The sequence below is a fragment of the Perissodus microlepis genome, chromosome 8 (genome assembly GCF_051167445.1).
Source record: "Perissodus microlepis isolate ML-2025 ecotype Zambia chromosome 8, ASM5116744v1, whole genome shotgun sequence".
NCBI classification, from domain to species: domain Eukaryota; kingdom Metazoa; phylum Chordata; class Actinopteri; order Cichliformes; family Cichlidae; genus Perissodus; species Perissodus microlepis.
This window is the reverse complement of record NC_140468.1, coordinates 9,446,389-9,468,159: the sequence shown is the minus strand read 5'-3', so window position 1 is coordinate 9,468,159 and position 21,771 is coordinate 9,446,389. Positions and strand designations below refer to the sequence as shown.

General features: G+C 41.5%; 1 protein-coding gene across 1 annotated transcript in view; it reads right to left on the bottom strand.

Moving 5' to 3' along the window:
• Window positions 1–2,587: 2,587 nt before the first annotated feature.
• LOC146381371 (neurotrypsin-like) overlaps window positions 2,588–21,771 on the bottom strand; it is a 33,989-nt gene continuing 14,805 nt past the window's right edge. Inside the window, exons 3-14 of the mRNA XM_084937373.1 lie at window positions 20,013–20,255; window positions 17,748–17,886; window positions 17,480–17,658; window positions 17,178–17,325; window positions 11,947–12,125; window positions 11,491–11,632; window positions 11,111–11,331; window positions 9,741–9,882; window positions 9,367–9,645; window positions 8,568–8,690; window positions 8,187–8,455; window positions 2,588–6,108 (exon numbers count right to left, since the gene is read on the bottom strand). Coding sequence (XP_084793499.1) covers window positions 5,573–6,108; window positions 8,187–8,455; window positions 8,568–8,690; window positions 9,367–9,645; window positions 9,741–9,882; window positions 11,111–11,331; window positions 11,491–11,632; window positions 11,947–12,125; window positions 17,178–17,325; window positions 17,480–17,658; window positions 17,748–17,886; window positions 20,013–20,255 — 2,600 coding nt within the window. The 3' untranslated portion in view covers window positions 2,588–5,572. The remainder of the gene's footprint in view (window positions 6,109–8,186; window positions 8,456–8,567; window positions 8,691–9,366; window positions 9,646–9,740; window positions 9,883–11,110; window positions 11,332–11,490; window positions 11,633–11,946; window positions 12,126–17,177; window positions 17,326–17,479; window positions 17,659–17,747; window positions 17,887–20,012; window positions 20,256–21,771) is intronic.

The following is a 21,771-nucleotide window of genomic DNA, read 5'->3' as shown; positions in this document are numbered from 1 at the left end:
GCAAACACGCTCCGTCCTGCTAAGCAAGTCCAGAAGAAGGCTGCGATTCTTGTGCATCCTGTGGTCCACAGTGATCTTAAGATTGCACAGCATGTCTTTCTCTTCAGGCCTTCAACCCTGTGGAGGCTCCAGGTGACTCTCATGCAAAGATGTCAGGCGTTCATGGAGAAATTCTGTTGACCTGCTTGCAGTTTGCAAACTAGCAGTGGTCATTATTGTCCCAGCAGGCCTCACAGAAGTTGAGGAAACATTGCAACAGACATGGGCTCAGTGAAGACCTCAGAGGTTGAGCACTGAAACTGCTCTTCACACCAGAGACTGCTGCAGGAAGCCATGGCGGCAAGCTTACGTAAACCACAATGTTACTTCCTGGAAAACAATATCAGGTTTTGTTTTTCATCTCCGAGCTCGTGTTTTCTTTGCCCTGATACTCAAACATACTGAATGAGCCAGATTAACTTGGCTCTAATCTTTCAGTTAAAGGTGAACTAACATATTATCTTGTATCCTACCGAAGGCCCACATAACACTATTCACTGGCTCACACAGATGCATCCACTCACCTGAGGGTATAAATGCAGCCCATACACGTGCTCTGCAAGCTTAAATTAGAAAATGACACAGCAATTATCCGTGTGCACGCACCACTGTGCGCTGTTTCTCTATAGCTCATCATTATCTGTCTGAACTTTTGCTCTGGTGTTTGTGTCAGTAACCTGTTTTAGGCAGACGTTGAATGTTGAAACTCCAGGAGGATGAAAAAGGGCTGTATGAATACAAAAGTGTGTTTATGTTATGTTTTTATATTTACCATTTATTTCTTACATTTGACAGATTTATCAGACAATTTAAGTTGTGTTACTTGGAAAATTCTTTTTTTTTAGTTTGCATTATCTGAAGGGGTTTTATCACAATTTTCCTTCATTTCGATCATATATACACTCATCTGACACATTATCGACCGATTGCTGATCAGATATCTTATCCTCCCATCAATGCATTTACACATGTAGACAGTAAAGATATCCATCCTTTTATAACCACCAGAGTGCATTTGGGATGTGGTGGGATGGGATCAAACATGTGACTGCTCAGATGGTCAATTTCACACTTTCTTTTTCTATTCTTGGCTTTCTATGACATCAGAGGGAGGGGATGTCCCTAATATGGTCATCTGCTGTTTGTGAGGGGCAGCCAATCAGAAGAAAGGCAGTTTAAAGGGAGAGGAGCTAAGGGAGAGGACCCAGTACGTTAAATAAGGATTATTTTGAACTGTAAGTCAGATAAAACTAACTTTTTTTTCTAGTTTTTTTTGTTTTTGTTTTTTTTTGCATTGTGGTATAAGTACCCTTAAATGAGAATAAATTGTACTATTTCCTCCATGTCTGAAATAAAAGGAATAAAGGGAAAATTAAGGAAAGGTTACAAGAAGACAAACAGTAAAAAAGATAAAAAGCAAAGATTTTTTATACACTTTAATTAAAGTGTTAATCCAATATTCCCAGCCCAAATTCAAATTTGTATCCCAATGATCGCATCCCATCTTGTTCAAATCATTAGCATCATTAGTCAGATTTATAAATAATTAGCCTTGTCCCAACAAAACCATCTCAATTATACTCGTTATAAATCACTCGTTCTACAGTTTTCAATAGTCTGGTCAATCCAGTCCAGCAAGGGTATCCTCTGATCCCCTTTTATTTCAGAGGGGAGCCCATTCCAACAAAAGAAGAGATTAACAGCGCTCATGGGTGACTGAGAGCAGCAGCTAAGCAGATTTACTTTTCAATTACTTGGACGGTAGAAACGTTTTGTAAGCAATCTCACACTCCCCCCCCCCCCCGCCCAGTTTATAAAATCCATGTTTCTAGTATGTAAACCAACCAAGATTATTAAAACCAGAAAGATTTTTTTGTAGTTTAATATTTCTTAGTGGAAAGTGTTGAGACAATATAATCTAATTCAGCGGTCCCCATCAGCGGGCCACAGACCGGTACCGGTCCATCAGTCATTTGGTACCGGGCCGCAAAGTTGAGGCTCGGGTGTAAAATTGATGGTTTTCAGGGTTTTTAATCCCTATTTTTTTTTTTAATGCTTAGCTCGGTTTCCCTGGGTCTTTGTGTGTTATGAATAAATCTTCTTTTTTTTTTGGTACCGTTACTGCTTTTATTTTGTTGTATTTATCCGCGACACCTTAAAAGGTCAGTCCGTGAAAATATTGTCAGACAAGGTTGGGGATCGCTGATCTAATGGACATGAAAACATAGACTTTAAATAAAAGATGGACAGAACCACTAGTTTAGATTATTTACAATTTGAATTTTAGCATTTTGGCCACATTTTTCTTTTCTTCTTGGCATGAGAAGTGCCCATGTGTAGAATAAAGTACAGTCAATAAAAGTAACCAAACCACCATTTCAGGTTCTAAACATATTAATTCACTCCCTTTCAGAGCCTCAAGTGGTCATTAGAGGAACTGCATTTCTTAGCTCTTTTCTTGTTTTCTTGCCACATGGGGAAAACAGAGTTCAGGAAAGCTAATTAATAAATATCTGGTGCTAAAAACAGAGACGACAGCAACACTCACTTGTTCTCAGCAGGTACACATTTTTAATACTCAACCATGATTCAGCACATTACACTGAGGAGCAGCTGATGGGTTTAACACAGGTAAAGCAAGAGTACATCTGAAACCCTTTACCCTGTCTGCGCCCTCATCGCCCAGCCAGAGACATACAGTATTTACATGAACCAACAGGATCTGCATGGTCAAACATCAAGTCTGTGGTAGCAGGGCTTGAGTTTATGTACAGGATTATAACAACAGGCTTGGAGAAATGTTGGAGTTGAAGGTTACAGGATGCTTCACGACACAATGGTTCACAGTATATTAAGCACAAGTCCATACACTTACAGCATAAACAGTATAAAAAGAACCACCAGGGTACCTGATGGACCCAGTTAAAATAGAGCAATGTCGCCATCTTCTGGTCAGATCACACATCTGCTCAGAGAACAACAGATCAGACAACGTTTAACTTCACCAGCTCGGCTATCTAATTCAGTCAAGAATGAATGCAGAACACATACTATCTAAATGCAGAAGTAGCAGCTAGCTATCTGTCTATCTGAGGACCTGTCTATTTATCTAACTAGAGCCAGTACAAAAAGATATTTATGACCCAACAGTCAGCTTCCAATGGCTTTAAAAGGAGAGTCCTGTACAATTTTAAAGGACCATACCAATGTTTTTGCACATTTTAGCTCTTTATCCAGTACACTTAATGCAACCGTTGACTTATTTCTAAACAAGGTTGTTGTCATTCAGCCACCGTTTCCTTTGTTTCCCTGCTCAGACATCTGAAATCAATGAGCAGACTCCTGCAGCTGTTTGTTCTATGCTGTTATCATAGGATGAGCGGCCTGGTTTACCCCTAGACTACTCTGAGAAAATATCTACAGATAAGACATTTAGTGTGAGGGATTTTGATTTAGTATTGCACAAAAATCACATTAATTAATAACACATTAATCACACTAGCAGGGATTCTTCTTTTTAACCACAGCCAAAAGAAAATCATTGGCATTATTATAAAATTGTATTTTAACCATTTTTTAAAATGTATTTCATTTAACCAAGAATAATATGCATTTTGTTGTTATTAAAGGTTCTGGCATAATAGAAAAAATCATACATTTCTGTCATATAATGTAACACACAATGATTAAATTTCTCATATGTATTTCACTTTTTCTTATTTCCTTTTGGTTGTATTGGGTTAGTCTAAGTTTGTGTGATATTTGCGGCTTACTGCAAATATCAATGATCAAGACAAAGCACATAATCCCTTACTTTGCATGATTGTACTTTATCACTACATCAGTTTGTTAAGGTAGAGGTCTGTCCATAAATATTTGGACAATAAGATTTTTTTTTTAAATTTGCCTCTGCACACCATCGCAGTGGATTTTCAATCACGCAATCAATATGTGGTTAAAGTGCAGAGTCTCAGCTTTAATTCAAGGGGTTTTACTAAAGTATTCGATTAACTGTTTGGGAATTACAGCCATTTTAAAACATATTAACTGGACAAACCAGCATTATTTTCAATATAGCGGTTGTTTTTAATTCTTGGATCAAAACCCCCGCCTGAAGTCTAAAGCCTATGGACAACACCAAATGCTCGGCTTCCTCCCTTGCAAAGCTCTGACAGAACTTGATGAGTTGTTTCTCTCCTTCTTCATACATTTGTCTTCCCATCATTCTGCCACAAGTTAATCTTGGTTTCATCTGTCGCTCTGTTTTCTGGCAAAGCCTAATCTGGCCTTGTTGTTCTTGAGTGTAATCAGAATGTCCCAGATTGCTGATTTGGCCATTCCTAAAGTTTTTGCTATCTCTCTGATGGGTTTATTTTTGTTCTTCAGCCCAATGATGGTCACCTTCACTTTCATTGCTTTGTACCTTAAGTGTTTCAGTGAACAGCTACCAAATGCAGGGTCAACACTTAAAATCAACTTTGGATCTTTTATCTGTTTAATTTATTCAATCGTACAACAACTTTGTATTCCCAAACAGTTGATGCAATAGCCTTTTTTACTACAATGATCAGACAGTCCTCTGTAAGTACAATGTTGGCAACAGTGGGAAGGAAGAACTCAATTTTACCAGGAAGAGACCTCCGGGTCAACCAGGATCAGGGAGAGACCGTGATTGGTTGAGAGGTGATGTGAAAGGAAGGAAGATAAACGAGATTACAAGGAGATTGGCTCAGTAAGGCATTAATAAGCGCTTTAAAAGGGGAAAATAAGGTTAATCTATCCAAATAAGAAACAAGCTAAAGGAGAACGTGTGTAATGCAAAGTGACCTCATTTGTAATAAATGCACTAAAACTTGCTAAATCAGTGGTATGGTCCTGAGTTAAGTAGCTTAGTCATGGGTCCAAATGAACAACTGCACTTTCACCAGTAAAGGTATAAGACAACAGCCTGAAGAGAGAAGCCCTGTTTGAAAAAGAAAGCCACATCTGGATTTTTATAAAAACCTAATGTGGGACGAGCCTCATCTTCTGCGAGGAGTTTGGAGTTTATCTACATTAATCATCTCAAAGGGACATCAGTGATGGTCAGTCAGCCTTTGTACTTGATGTTTTGCTCTTTTTCTTAAGCTCACACAATGTAAATAGGTGAAATTAGCATAGATTCTTGTGTGACCGTCTCAAAATTTTACCCCCGGAATATTTTACGCGAGCAGTAGATTCCTTAAAGTACATGCAATTGGGATTTTTTTTTATTTTCAGTAAAAGGGCCTGATCGGCATGCTGATAAATCTGTCGACCTGTTTCGCTCTAAACGGGCTGAAACTCACACGTCGAGCACCGCAAATGACCCGTACAGCTCAGGAAAGCCTGCCCACAGCACACACCCGCGATTCACGAAGACTGAGTTCAGATTTGACAGACGGCCATTTGCACTGACTGAAGTTTGGGAGCATCTTTCTTTTCTTTTCCTCATCTTTTAACCCTCCTCAGGCGGTCACATGGCACAGGTGGTAAGCCAACGGCACGGCCTCAATCAGACCAGAATTTGTGTGTTTGCGTCCTCCGCCCGGCGTGTGTGTGTGTTTTTGGTGTGTGAATGATGAGAGTGTGTGTGTTTAATCTCATTGATTTCATTTGATGGCTGCTGATCGTGTGCGTGTTTGCCGTGCGTGTGGAAGGACACATCTTTGCCCTCACTGTGCATGTGTGTTATGTCATTGTGTGGCAGATCTTCTTGTATATGTGCGTTTGGCGCCTCCGGGCGTGCTTGCACATTGATGACCTCGTCGATCCAGCTCCTGAAGCGGCTGACTCGCGTGTAGAGCGCAGGTGAGGAGGGATCAGCGCAGCCGTAACCCCCGGCGACAACGCCAGTGAGGATCCATCGACCTGTCTCCGCCTGACACACTAACCCGCCTCCAGAGTTGCCCTGGCAACTGTTGTCATGGAGGAGGCTGGTGTCTGGAGGACTGCCAGCACACAGGGTGCCGTGACTGGAGAAACTGTTGCCATAGCGCTTCTTACATTGCCATGATGACATCAGAGGGACCCAGGAAGCAAGAACAGAGTCTAGAAGAAGAGAGAGAAGACAACAGGATTACAAATACTAAAGCAAACAGCTGATTAAGGCGATGCTACAGGTATAAACATGTTTCTATGCTCAATTTGGGCCGTGGTGTATAACATGTTAGGCCTCATTAGCGCTGTGTTTAAGCACATGAGAGAGTACCAACAGAGCACGCTCACATCTGCAATCAATAACTTATAAACTGATTTTAGAAACAGAATATAAAGTCATCTTTCTGCCCGGCTAGTCTCATGTTCATCCATGTCCAACCATCTTTCAGGGGTGTGTCTAGAAGAATATCATAGAGTGGCACCAACCCTTCCTGAACCCCCACCCCACCAAAGCCACTGGAGTAGAGTACCATTAATCTTATAGTCCCCAAAACCACTGGATGAGAGCATGGATAGAGCCAGCAGGAATGTTACAGAGTATATTTATTCAAGTACTTGTACTATGCTGCACTCTGATTTTACTCCATCACATTCTGAATGTGAATATTCAACTTCATACTCCATTTACTTAACGTTTTAGTTACTTATAACTTCTCAGATTAATTGCATTATTTTAGATCAAGCTACTGAGGAATATATAGAAGTATTTAAAATCATCAACATATCACTAATTCAATAATTAATAATAACAATATTATACTAATACTTTACTAATTTTGGGTTTTGCTGCTGTAGCCCATCTGCTTTAACTACGGTTGGATAAAGGTGTTGTTGGCATTCATTGTATGAACTACTGATCATTATAGTAAGAATCTGACGATCTGTTTAAACAAAGTCTTGAAAATTGATGTTGTTCTGTGATCAGTACCTTAATTTTTCAGTTATTCAAGATTATTGTTACATTTTCCTCTTTGCGTGTTATCATAAAAATGTAATCACTTTGTGAAGGCCTTCAGTTCGAAGTGTCGCAACAAAATGAAACAATAATTTTGAATATGGCTTAATCCAACATTTATATTTCTGCTTTGTAAAAAGTCTGCAAATTAGAGCATTTTTAGAAAGCTCTGTGAAGCCGTGATTATGCGGGGGGGGGAGGCCTTAGATTACCTTGTTAGCATTCTAATGTAAGCCCTAACTTTTGCTAATTAGCACCCGACAGTACAGAAACAGCTGATGGAAATGCCATTGTTGTACAAGTATTTGAACAAAGACGATGAAATGTGATGGGATCTCCAGAGTTATTAAAATTCATCTTGTGGGAGGGCTTAGATGTGCGTGTGTCATGTTTTCTGTTTCTTCGTTGCCTTTTGTGTTACGTAGCCTGATGATTGATGTGCATTTTGCTAATTTTTTTGTCAGTATGAATTAGCTCTACTGCATGTGATAACTGAGACAATTCTTTTTCATTTTCAAGCAGCTGCTGTAACTGGTTTCACCAGACAACAGATACAAATGAACCTTTAGAGTCATGGCTCATTTACAGTTATTTTCCTATTGGTCAATTAGCACTTTCACTGTTAATTAAACAAAATCAAATCACAGGGAATGAAATGAAATGCAGTTTCCTGTTAATCCATGTACCACTGAGGGCTAGTTTCATCAAACAGTGCACATATTAACCACACGGTGGCGCCAGAGGAAAAGTTAGGAACACATCGATGTCATTGTGATTTGTTTGCAGTGGAAAAGGAAAACCTGTATTAAATTCCATAGTAATTTCATAGCAATCCGGCCACATGTTGTTGGGATCCTGCTCCTGACGCTAGTCCGGCTCATCTGCTCTCTCATTTATATCCTGTCCTCTATAAAATACTGATGTGAAGATTTGCTGATTTTCACTGTTCTATACGTTTGTTTGTTGAATGTTAGACTGTCATTAAAGATGTTACTACAGATGTAACTGAACAGATTTTCAGAATGAAAGTGTTTCTGATTTGTAGCCCAGCACCTTCTATAAAACTTACTGGTCAAAGTAAACCTCAAAAATTCCACAATTCCAGGTTATTCTTGTACTTCTGCAAATTTGTGCACCTGTGTTGAAACACACTACTCACAAACTGGTGATCTCCTCCACCCAGATGTTTCATCTAAAACATATTTTCAGACTTTATCTTTATATAACTGCCTACCTGGACCCGTCCAGCCAGCTGTAACCGTGACCACACAAGATGATGGAGTACTTCCCCCTGAGTCTGTGTCAGTGGCAGGAAGGCATGCTGCATTGGTGTTGGGATCAAAGGTCAGACAGTGATTCTTTGAGCTAGGTAGCTTAAGCAAAGCCAGATCGTGTCCGCCGCTCTGACCCTTAAACTTCCTGTGAACCACCACCTGCTCCGGTGTGAGGCGCCGCTCGGACCCCCCAACTATCACCACGTACCGGGACGGATCACCGCCAAACCTTCAGGAGAGAGACAGAAGCAACTTAAGGGTGATTTACACTTGTGTATTACTGCGCTGAGTGGTTCCACTGCAGTGTAGAAACTGATTTATTAATATTGCTTTGGATTTACCTGGTGACACAGTATGCAGACGTCAGGGCCCAGCAGGGGCTGATCAGAGTGCCACTGCAGAGAGGACTGCTGTCTTCTTCCTGAGACCGAAGCCACACGGACACCTGCCATGGCCACGTGGTCCTGAGCAAGAAGAACGAACAGATCAAAACTACTTCCTGCTTCTCTTTTTGATCTTGTTGCCCTTTCAAATTAACTTTTGTTAAACATATAAATGCCAGTCAAACCAAAATAACCACAAAATATGTGATGTTTTCCAACTCGGAAGCAAAAGTTGTGCAAGATTCACCAGCTAGCCAAACGTTTCATATGTCTGCTCTGGGAGCAGCAGGTCAGCAGGTCCAAGTCAGACACACCACAGAAAAGAGGAGCCGGGGTGCAGGTGGGTTGCAAAGCAGCTTGCAGGCAGGCAAAAGCAATTTAAATAGTGTGTCTTATATGAAATTTACTAACTGGATGTGTAGAAAGAGATCACCTCAGCCATCAGCTTTTTTCTACTTTTTATAAATTGCATACAAATTATTATAAACTAAGAATCTTAGAAAACCCGTTTTTAATAGTATTAATCCTGTAAGTCCTGCATGTGCTGTATGCTGTGATTTCTGTGAAAGCCACAGGTTGCATGAATAATCCAGCGGGGCTGGGAGGTGAGCAAAATATTTATGTATATATTTGTCTATCCAGTTAAGCCACCAATGAGAATATTTTTGAGAATATTTTAGTGAAAATGGTCTGAGAAGTGAAGCAAAAAAGGTTTAAATTTTCATTAATTCTGTTTTACCTGATTTTTTTCCCCTACCTGAGTATGTTTTCCTCTCCCTGATTCCTCCTCTTGCCATCTTCCTCGGCCATCTTCCTCAGCCCACAGCTCGGCTCTTCAGGCTTAATCTGTGCCGTTGATTCTCGTGGCGTGATGTCACACCGTACCCCTGCATCCTCCCTTCGTCTGCAGCCCTGGATGCTCTGGCCCAGAGAGGGACACTCGCCTAGGAATTCCTCTTTCCCTGTGCACCTCACCTGGTCCAGGTGGACGGGTCCTTTCCCCTGACCAAACCCTCCAGCTGCAACTGCTCGACCGCTGGGGATGACACACATTCAAGAAGATGTGACTTTATGTTATGTTTTTGTTTTCACTAAAACTGTCATCTCTCATTCACCCACACAAACATTAACCTGTGTCCAAGCTGTCTGCACACCACGGCTGCGTTCAGATCGTTCCAGCCTGAGTCGCAAATACTTCCCCAGTCACCATGGAGATACACTTCGACTCGACCTTCCTTCCTGCTGCTGCCACCCACAAGACGCACCAGGGGACCTAACAAAAAAAAAAGAAAAGAAAAACAACGCTCATTCATATTCATGCCTGCGCATCTACAGAGATGGAGGTAGCTGTATGTCCGCTGACGGTGTTAAATGTCATCCATTTATCCGGCCGCTGTTCTCATTCTAATGGACTGTGTGTGTCGACAGGAGAAGCAGGACCTCTGGAGAACAGAGCCAGTAACATCGCTTTATATTCACAGCTGTCAGCATGTGACATGTAAACCATTTGGACAGAAAAACACCAGTGTAAACAAAGAAGGCCGGCAGCATGCGAGCAGCGGTCTGCAGCAACATCTTGCCCTTTTGTGGCAAAATAAATTTCAGCACCACCAAATTTCTGCAGTGCGGTGCAATGATACTCCTGGTTTAACTGGTTTATTTCTTCCACTATATGAAAAAGAAAATAAACTCTTTAAAATTGTGATTATGTTCTGAGACAGGAAATATATCTTTGTAAATTTAATTCAAGTTATTATTTTTAAAACCTGATCTTTATTTTTGTCCATACAAACACTGGGCATGAGTGGCTTAAAGGGTGAGGAGGAGAGCTCTGGAGGTTTGCCAGTTTGGGGAAATAAATCTAAGTGGTGAGTGCTGCTGCTGTAATGTCCTTCGGCAAGGCGGTAGCCTCAAGTTGTTCACAACAAAGGCTGTATATAAATGATGACTTACAGTTGGTTTAAACTTCTGCGTTCGATCTGCGTCGTATGTGTGCAATAACTCCCCTGAAACAACTGTGACTACTCCGATTGGCCTGTTCAGTACCGCAGATTCCTCCTATGCATTTCTGACTACGTTTTCTTTCCAGTTTTTTTAGCGTTTATCAGTTATTATTGAGAGAATAACAGCCATCGCCTCAATATAAGGTCTCACAGATGTCAGAATCTGTCAATTCCTGGTGGGACACTGCCGAAACTATCAGGAAGGATGGGATGGAATCATAAAAAGTGGAAAACCTTGAGTGACAAACATGTTTGCCTCAAAAGATGCTCATAACACAAAGCAGGGATCCAGCAGCGAAAATTTTCCCAGGAATGTATTTGTCTACTTGACTCCCTCTCACTTAAAAGCATTATGTGACACTACCAGAATGTATTGGAGGTGTGTAAAGGCCGGATCCTGAGGAAAATTATCCCGAAAGTTAAAAATGTTTCAGAATTTAAAAAACGAATCGGCTGATTCATCCTAAACTACTGCATGAAATCATCCCCATCACTCACCTGTGGAAGGTGCGATGACCGGCACCTCATTAGTCTCCTCGTCGGACCTTCCTCTGCAGCGAACACCGACGTCCTCGCTGTGGGAGCAGTCGGTCCGTCCCCAGATCCCATGTTGGCAATCCAGCAGCGAGGTTTCAGATCCCTCGCACTGGACATCATCCAGGAGGATCAGGCCCACGCCCTCGCCAAACGTCCCATCAGATACGACCTCAGCATGACCCCTGGAGATGGAGAAGAGTTTATCATCTACTTATAAAGTGTTCAAAATGCAAACAGCAGTCTTCTTAGTTGTAACTATGGCAAACTTGGGGTGCAAAGAGTGCAGCTGCAATTTTCACTGAAAAAAGCTGCATGCAAAAAGGCTAAAACTGTGTTCATACCTGTAACCCAGCTGCCTGCAGACCACCTCTGCATGCTGCTGGGTCCAGTGGTCGTCACACACCGTCCCCCAGTCACCGTTATGAAACACTTCGACTCGGCCCTCCCAGGGACTGTCTCCTCCAACCAGACGCACCACACCGTCTGAAACATTTTGTGGTTATAAGCAAAAATCAGATCCTCTTTTCTCAAAGGGAAGATTCTGTTTTATAGATGCTACATCTGAAATTAATATTAAAATGTGTATTTTTGGAGTTTGGTCACATGTATTGATATGTTACTGCTCAGCTCACATAAATCCTGTTCCTACTTGTCACAAACAGGATGTTGCTGCTCTATGCAGTAATGATTTATTGATGTTCGGAGCCCGGCGGCTATAAATAGCAGCTTTAAGCTCATCAGTGTGTACAATTGCTATGTGTGACTGTGTATATGTGTGTGTGTTTGGGTGCGTGTACCTGTATAAGGGCTGCAGGAGACCCCAGCGTCCTCCATGTGGTCACAGTTGTGCTGCTCCCAGTTGCCATGAGGACACTGATCCAGGAACAGCTCGTTTCCTGTGCATTTCATTGCATCCAGCAGGATGGGACCTGAACCCTGACCGAAGTGAGCCCAGGACCAGGCTTTCGCCACACCGCTATAACACAAACACACACACACAGAAGGTTTTTCCAGAAGGTTACTTAAGATAAGATAAGTATATTGTTTAAAGGAGCAGAGAGGGTAGTAGAGGGACCTGAGAATAAATAGGCCATTAATAAATAGTTAAAAACCAATTACCTCAAAACCTCAGTTTATTTATCAGGTTAACTGACAGAGTCAAACATCTAAATTGATGGCAGTTTTACTTAAACAAAGGGATCAGATAAAATGCTGTCAGGCAGCCAAACAGTGAATAGTAGAAAACTGTCGTCCCACAACATTTGTGTTGGGGTGAATTGTTAAATGTTGTCATTGTTGTGCTTAAATTTGTAAACCTTGTCTTAAACTGCATGTTTAGATATTCTTCTGTTCTCCTCCCCCACATGCAGGATGGTAGAGAAGGGTATAGTGTTTAACTGCAGGCACATTCCATCTAAAGCTTCTGGTTCCTTATCTGGTAAGGGATGGTTACTCCCGGCCATTTAGGGGCTCGCCTGTGCTTGTATATGGCGAACCATTAAAGGGGTTAAGCCATATACAGGTGAGGGGAGATGACCTTTGGATAACTAGGAAATGTGGTTGAACAGTTGTAAGCATATATTGTGTGGCAGGAAGCCACATCTACAGAGACACATACACACATACACACACACACACATGCACTCACGTGCTTGCACATGCATGCACACACACACAGTGCCTTAGGTTTTACGATACACCACAGGGGTTTTACGGTGAGAGGTTGTGTAACGGAGTAAAAGCTGTGAGTGGAGACTGGAGCTTTGGAGTTGGCTACAGGTGTGCTTGTGTTAGCTCTGAGCGCAGTCTCCCCTTGGAAGTAAAACGTACGAGTGGATCTTGTGTTCTGTTCGCAGTCTCTCGTGGTCTGATTCCAGCAGGGTTGCATGTTTAGACCCAACAATTTGGCATTGATAAAGCTACACAGTGTCGCACAAAACGATCAGCTTTCCCAGGAGGACGATTCATTGACACAAAATCTGTCAGTCTACTGGATATAACTCTGAAAAACACGACTACGACAAAAAAATACTCTAAAGATACTCTTTGAATAAATAAAATCATCCAAAATAATAAACTGCTTTTTTTTGTGATGTCTTCTTAATCCCAGCTTGCTATAAAAAGCCCTTTTGTGCTTCTGCTTGTGCTAAAAGTGATGTTTATCCTAAAAATAGCATGCAGCAGGTTTGTTAAAAAGAAAAGTAAAACATATCAAATTACAGGGTGGGCCATTTATATGGATACACCGTAATAAAATGGGAATGGTTGGTGATATTAAAGTCCTAAAGAAGAGGGTTGCATTGACAATCCAACACAATGGGCAGCACATTAAACACATTTTATAAGTGGTCAGAAGCTTGTAAATAACTCATGAAAGAATAAAGTTACGTTGAAACCAAACACACCATTGTTTTTCTTGTGACATTACCAATAAGTTTGATGTGTCACATGACCCTCTTCCTATTGAAAAAACAAAAGTTGTATCCAAGATGGCCGACTTCTAAATGGCCACCATGGTCACCACCCATCTTGAGGAGTTTGCCCCCTCACATATACTAATGTACCACAAACAGGACTTTAATATCACCAAACATTCCCATTTTATTACGGTATATCCATATAAATGGCCCACCCTGTACAAAATGTTGCAGGAAAACCATCAACTAATTATTTGTTATTTATAAATATGGAAAAATAGGAGGAATCAGAGTACGGGAAGCAGGGAAGGGCTGGAAATTATCTAGAAATGATTTTATACAGTGAAATTTATTCAGTACAGCTTCTTAAATTTTAAAAGGCGCACAGATTCTGAACTCTTTGCCATCAAATCTTAAAAATTTTAATTAACAGGCAAAATTATGGCTTGTGTGGTCTTTGTTGTTGTTTTCTGTTTGATCTGATATTTGCATTGATGTATTGTGTCTTTAAAAAGCCCAACCAGGGACACGGTCTGCAAGGTAGCTGTGGCTAAACGTTTTATATGCACTGTATAGTTGCATTCTGTTTAAATGCACTCGTGTTAACATGTGTTGTTTAAATTTTACAAATAAACATTGTATAAATAAAATACAAATACGGGTGGTTAATGTATACTGAACATTTGTAATTACAGCCTCTCAGATATAATTTTAACAAAATCTTATTTTCTTTCATATGAATCATCAATTCATTAGTGAATTATTTATTAGTGTAATAATTTACTTTTTTAATCAGTTAAAAAAAAGTAAAACCTTGTGTTTTTCATTCATTACTTACATTTAATGTTTTTACTTCTCCATTTTCCTCATTATATTTAAAAACTTGCACTTCCAATTAAAGTACTAAATGCAGAACTCTTACTTGTAATTGATTATTGTCACAGATTTGAGTTTTTCTTCCTCTGCTGTTTGTTCACAGGGAGGAGGAGTGTTAGCTAGTGCCAGCATGCAAAGTGTCTACATGTTTGACACATATTCTCTATCTATTGCAGAGCGAAACAAAAAACGAATACAATCCATGTGGGGAAAAACAAATCGAGTTTGCTTCGTTTTGTTTTGCGTGTCAAAACACATCAGCGCACAGCTGTACACAGCTGTGTGGGAACCTGTGCATCAGTGTCAGGACATCTATTATTCACACGTACAAACACAGATGGTGAGGTGTCCCCCGGTGTTTCGGGAGATGAAATGCAACCTCGTGTTAACCATGGAACAAGATCTTTCTCTTTGCAGCTACAAGTTCACTTTCTTCTCCGTAGGGTTTACATTCTGTGTGTGAGGAAGTTTTTCAAGATGAGACAAACTGTAATCTGCTCTGCTGGAGAATCCTGAACATCTCCAGCTTACTCAACAGCATCTGATAAATAATTCAGTTTTACCTCATTTTTGGGATTTTAAAGATACTGGCATCTTCTGTTTGTAAAGTGATTAGTGAAATTTCCAGAGCTGAATGTTCCCTGTATTTGTGTCATCCACAATGCCCCATCAATTCAGTCATTTTCAGCTGCCACACTGCAAACCTGTAAATCTTGTGTAATTGTGGTGCCATTAGTCTTTCCACTGAGAGTGAGACAAATAAACACCTGCACAAGCAAAAGGTGCAGTCAAAACGTTATGCAACTCCACACATAAAAACCACAACCTGGACCGGATTTACATTTGGCTGCTATCCATCTGAAGGTCGTCTCCTTGAGCAGCCCTGCAATAACCTGCACACTTGGGATATGTGCTGGATCTCCTCCACTGAGTCAAAAAGGTGACACTTTAAGGACAAAGTCACAGGGAGCCAAATCGGGCATCTAGGGCAGGTGGTGTGATACATTTGCTTTGGCTAATAAAAATCCTGCATTTCCAATGTGCCGTTTGCTCTTTCTCCATCAGATGCATCAAGCAGTTACAGTAATGTAAATGCAGTCAGCGACCCTGGGGGAGTTCAATACACAGCACACAACTTCATATTTATATACCATGCTCAAAAAATTAAGGGAACACACAAACATCACAGTATACACAACGTTAATTAAACTTCAGGGATATCAATCTTTCCAATTTGGAACCATAAACCACTGTGAATCCATTTCATCTGCTTTAGTGCAAATAAAATTGACAACAGGTGCACTGGAGAGGCAGCAACAGCTGTCCCAAAAAGGGAATGTGTCATGGTCCGTGGGAACAGGTAGTGTTTGGGTTGCCTCAGTGGCCACGACCTCGGGTTGGGTCGCATCGCACCTGTATTCCATCCGAGGCAATTACCAGAGAACTATTTCACCCAGCGTGGACGGCTGCTCCACGCCAGTCCGTTAGTCACTCTTTGTGGTCACCGTCTGGCAATTGAAGACATCTCTTGCCTGTCCTCCTGCCTGTTTTGCGCGCAAGAGAACTCCCTCAGTCTCCGTCTCTCCCTCCTTGGATTTTCTCCCACGGACACCCTCCCATCCGAGCCCCACGGTCTGACTCTGATTGTAAGCCACAGCATTCTAATTCTGGTTTAGTTTTGACTCTCTCCTTTCCTGCACACAAGTAATTGTTCCCCTTTCTGTTGCAGCTTCCCACGGTCCAGATCACAGCTTCCCAGGGAATTTCAGTTCCTCGGCTTGAGTTTTATTCTCGTTCCCTTGGTTGTTCCTGATCATTTATGTTAGAGAAATAAATCTGTACATAGTTCCTGTGAATTTTGTATTGAGTCTGCTTTTTGATCCCCACTCTGTGTGTATGAACCTTGGTTCATGACAGAATGGTTTTGCAGGTGGTGGCCACAGAATACTACACTCTGAGTGTTGTACAGATGCTCCAGTTCCTTCAGGCTGGGGTATCCATACGTCCCATCACAGGAAGGTTTGCTGTGTCTCCGGGCTGTTACAAGAGGAGAGCTGGGCAAGGCTATAGAAGGACAAGCCAGCAGCTGAACCGTTATCTACTTCTTTGTTTGAGTATGATTGTACAATCAGGAGGATCACTGTCAGACCGACACAGGGACCTGCAGCGGGCTACTCAAGTTCATTCTTCTAACCTAACTGTCGCAAACAGACTTTGAGGGATGCATGAGCACTCATCATCTTTAGGCAGTGCCAGTGGCACCCGGTTCTCTTTACCAATGAGACCAGGTTCATGCTGAGAACATGTGACAGACATAAAAGACTCTGCAGGTACCGCAGTACACATTATGCTGCCTGCTACTTTAGGAGTACACTTATCCCCTGAAAACTGTTTGGCCTCTTATTCGTGAGCGGAGACCGAGCCGGTGACGATCCTTGACATGAAAGTCGGGTCAACTTGCCAGGTGGTGAGAACAGGACATACAGGGAGTGATCTAGAAATAGCAGCAGTTCTGGACTTGGTCCAGAGGTGCACAAGGAGAAGACCTTAAAGGGGATAGAAAGCCAATTTAAAACAGGCATAGTGTTTGCTTTCTTCATTTGTACATTTGTGGCTCTCCTACTACAGTAGGTGTCTCTGTGGCCTGAGGCTCACAACGTAACCTTTAAACTAGGACAAAGATCAAAATGTTACCATACATCTCTTATCTAGCTGTGGTGGAGGTGTGAACGTACCCAAAACCGAGCTGTCTGCACACCACCTCTGCATCCCTGTCGTCCCACTGGTCATCGCAGATAGAGCCCCACCTTCCTGCATGAAACACCTCCACACGACCTTCAAAGTCTTCCTCACCTCCAACCAGTCGCAGAGGAGGGCCACTGCCTGAGAGCAGTTTAAAAGATGGCATGAGATCCAGCAGCATCCACCTTGAATGCTCTCACACACATTTTATTGGAACCGAATCGCTCTGTGCCTCTTATGTATGGGCTGAAACATTCAGGTGCGTTTGCCACGACATTGTGGAAGTCACACTGACCTTCTGGTGGTGCGCACACCACTGCTGCTTCGTTTCCATGGCTACAGTCACCAGTGACGAACATCCTGCTCCGGCACTTACTCAGGGTGTTCTCATCACCGCGGCAACCCAGACGTTCGTAGTGAAATAGGCCAGAGCCCGAGCCGAACTGAGAGTGCTGCAACGCTGTGCCGATATCGCTGAAAATAGAAACGTCACCGGTGAGAATGAACTTTTTACATCAGTCACACGTCACTGTAACTCGTAGCAGATGTTTCATCCGACCTACCCCAGACCCAGCTGTCTGCAGATCACACTGGCATCCCGGTCTGTCCAGTGAGAGTCGCACACTGCTCCCCACTGGCCGTTCAGGTAAACCTCAACTCGCCCGCTGCCAGAGATCGAGCTGCCAACCAGACGTGTAGCACCTAAAATCACAAACACGCAAATTTTAATGATCAGAAAACTCAAAAATTCACAATGGCAACACAAGTAGATAATAAACATAATTTTGATAACCCAAATAAGTTCAGTACAAACTCGTCTTCACAGGCATCACACATACTGTGAGGTTAACCGCTCATCAAGGTGTTTGTTATTCAGTTATTAGATTGTGATCGTATCTCTGGCAGAGCTCCACTGTTTGATTCAATATTCAGCACTGAACACCTCTACATCACTTTATCAAGCACTTGTCTGTTGACACATCCTGCAGACAAACATTAGCATTCCTTTGAAGTTTGGTTTCAGGTGTATCTAAAATCGACAGTCATCCTTTAAACTCGTTTGTCCAGAGGGGAATATCTGTCTCTTCAAATGCTAATCCCCCCAATACATCCAACAGCTCGTAATCATCTGTGGCTGTCTGTTGTTTCATAGCAAATATATAGCTATACAAAACTAAACTTGTTTTTCCCAGCAGGCCAGTTTTACAAGATGACACAAAACCAGTGGCCTGTTTTTTTTGTGTTTTTTTTTTAAAAGCATTTACATTTATCAGATGAAATTAACTCAAAAGACACTTTGTTACCATGTGGAAACAACTCAGTGCATTTAATCAAAATGATACTGTTGAAGTTAAAACTGAGCAACAGAAAGTGGATAAAATGTGGCTTTGAATGTGGCATGGTTGTTGGTACTAGACAGGCTGGTATTTGACGAACTGCTGACCTACTTGGATTGTCCCACACAACCATCTCTAAGGTTTACAGAGACTGGTCTGAAAAAGAAAAAATATGTAGTGAGCAGAAGCGTGTACCTCTGTCCTGCTACTACTCATTACAACCAAGGTATGCAGAAGAGTATCTCTGAACATACTACATGTAGAACCTTGAAGCAGATGGACTACAGCAGAAGAAGAAAACACCGCCTGTCCTTCCTGTCAGCTAAGAACAGGAAACAGAGGCTACAGTTTGCATTTGATTGGAAATACGTTGCCTGGTCTATTGAGTCTTGATTTCTGCTGCAACACACACATGTTAGTGTCAGAACATTTTGTAAACAACATGAAAGCATTCCAGCAGGATAACGTGCTGAGTCACAAAGATCAGATATTCTCAAACAGGTTTCTTGAACTGACTGAGTGAGTCCACAGTCACCAGATCTCAGTCCAACTGAGCACCTTTGGAATGTGGTGGAACAGAAGATTCACATCACTAATGTGATGCTATCATGTCAGTAGATACCAACATCTCTGAGGATTGTTTCCAACATCTAGATGAATTTGAGCCACAAACAACTGAAGCAGTTGTGAAGGAAAAAAGGGACCCTCAGTGTCAGGTGAGTGTAAATAAATACTAAAAGCCGCACAATCACATGGATTTGAAAGCAGTTATTCGATTAAATACATTAAGTTGATAGAAATACCATGTTGGTAACATTTGAAATACCTGGAACTCTAATCAGTTTAGAAATTGGTTGTTGAGCCAGTCAGAGGCTTAATTTTAAATTGAGTAATACTGATATAGAAAGTTTAGATTTTACATGCCAGAAACCAGATTTAGAAATTATTCTCCATTACAAGAGGAACTGGAGTTCGGTTTGTGACTGTTTTACTGTAATTGGAGCCACAATTTACAAAATGAACAATCTGCTGATTTAAAGAACTCTTCAAACTTGTATTGAGAATATAAACTCATCAGGAAAATGTTTACTAAAATAAATAAAATGAAAAACAGCGTCACATTCCCCTTTTGGACATTTAAAATAATGCAGTTTAAGGAACTTGTGCATAAAGGGTCGACATGTTATTGCAGCTCAGTCATTAATCAGTCATGACTTGCAAGTATCAATAGAATTTTATCTTTACACACCAAATTTCTTTGGATTTTGAATTGTTGCAGTTGTTTTGCAGATATTATCTTTTACATAAAAGAGTATCTTCCTTTTTTTTGGTGTGAAAACCTTGTGAACAGCTTAACCAACAACTAACAAATGTTTCATTTGAATCTGCTGGGGGGGGGGATGAGTACAGCACTAAATGTGGAATGAAATCATTTAAAGGTCAACTTGTTTTTAATCATGCATGAACTGTTCAGAGCGTCTGTGGATATACCCTGGTGGCAGTCGCAGTAGGCCCAGCCAATTGCTCCTGAGTTCTGTCGGAAGAAACACCACGGGTTGGACTCGCGATCCGGGTTCCTGCAGTAGTTGTGGTCACCCAGGCCGCGGCCCGGGTACTGCATGACATAGTCTGGAAACTCAGTCCATTTCAGACAGGGGGCACCAGAGTCCGTCTGCGACACGGTGCCGTTGTAGTATCCCAGTTCTGTGAATCCCTCAGAGCATGACAGAGGCACTGCACACCAAAGGGAGAGGAGAGTAAGTATATGTTGAGGAAGATGAGAGAATGAGATGTTTTGGATGAAAGGACGGGTATTTGGGTCAGCGAGGACAATGAGAATAAAATAGATAGTTTGGGAAAAGAGAGGTGAAATGGGAGTAAAACGGGTCTTATTCAAATCACATTATCCCCGTGTCTTTATTATAGCTTAACATAAAACCCTACATGGATGATTCTCCAGTACTGCAGCAGGATCCCCTCTAAGGCATTCAACCACACTGATCCATGGTGAACTGGGGAAATTTCTATGACCCTGAACCTCCTTATTTAACACAGTGGTGGCCAGATACTGCCAGTAATCTTCTCTGAGAGGGAGGAATGGGTGAGTGAAGCTTCGACAGTCTGAGAGGGAAACTGCTGACATCAAAGTGTAGCAAAATTAGGCCACAAAATGTAGAGCAGGTTTTGTGCTGCAGCTGATTAAAACATACACAGAATGCACTAATGAAAAGAAATCATGCTAAAAAATATAATGGGCAGAGTGGTGCACATACAGGCACTACACAGCACACTCAGAGGTGCAAAGTCACTTAAAAAGGTAAATGATTTATACAAGTAGAGTGGAAAATAGGATCTCTCTGACTTTAGTTACTTGATCTTTTTATTGTATTTGCATATTTGTTGGAATGTTGGTCTGCAGGGCCACACTGAACTATAACATGTTAAACAGAGGATGAACCTTTGCTGATTGCATTAGTCGTTTGCTTCTGTGACAAATGTGGGAAGGGTGGCTGAACTTTGGTACAGATATCCAGGATGTTTGCTAATGATTTTTCTGTTTTTTCTTCCACTCTGTGGACAGAGCAGCAGCACCTCAAACTCGTTCCTGTGAAAGATCAACATCTGCTTAATGTGGCACAAACAATCAGTCACTACATTTTTTATTCACAGCACAACAGCAAACAAGCCGAAGACAGTTAAGAGGAAAAAATAAAACAATCCCGGTGAAAATTATGCCAAGTTCATTACAAATATCAACAAAATGTTAACTATAATACACAACATGTCTGTCTGTTTCTTTGTTTCTTTGTCTGCCAACTCGGGCTACATGCAGGTTCTTATCTATATCGCCTTTTGTTGCCTATCAACCACCTAGCAACAAACTGAAATGAGCAGTTTTTAGCACTAATGCGCTTACATCAGCCTACCATCTAACTTATATTAGATACAACAGGATCCTGAACTGCTGTTTATGCCATTTTCCTCCTGCATCAGTAACACAATTCTCTGTCAACCTTAGAAATAGTTGTGAGTACATCAGCAGTTTCTGAAATAATCAGATAAGCCCCTCTGGCACCAACAACCACTGCACATTTATGTCACTTAAATCACCTTTCTGTTCAATTCTGATACTGAATTGAACTTCAGCAGGTCATCTTAACCATGTCAACCTAAATGCAGTTTCTGCTATGCGATTGGCTGATTAGGTAGTTGAACAGCAGTTGCATCCAATAAAGTCTTTTCAAGTTTC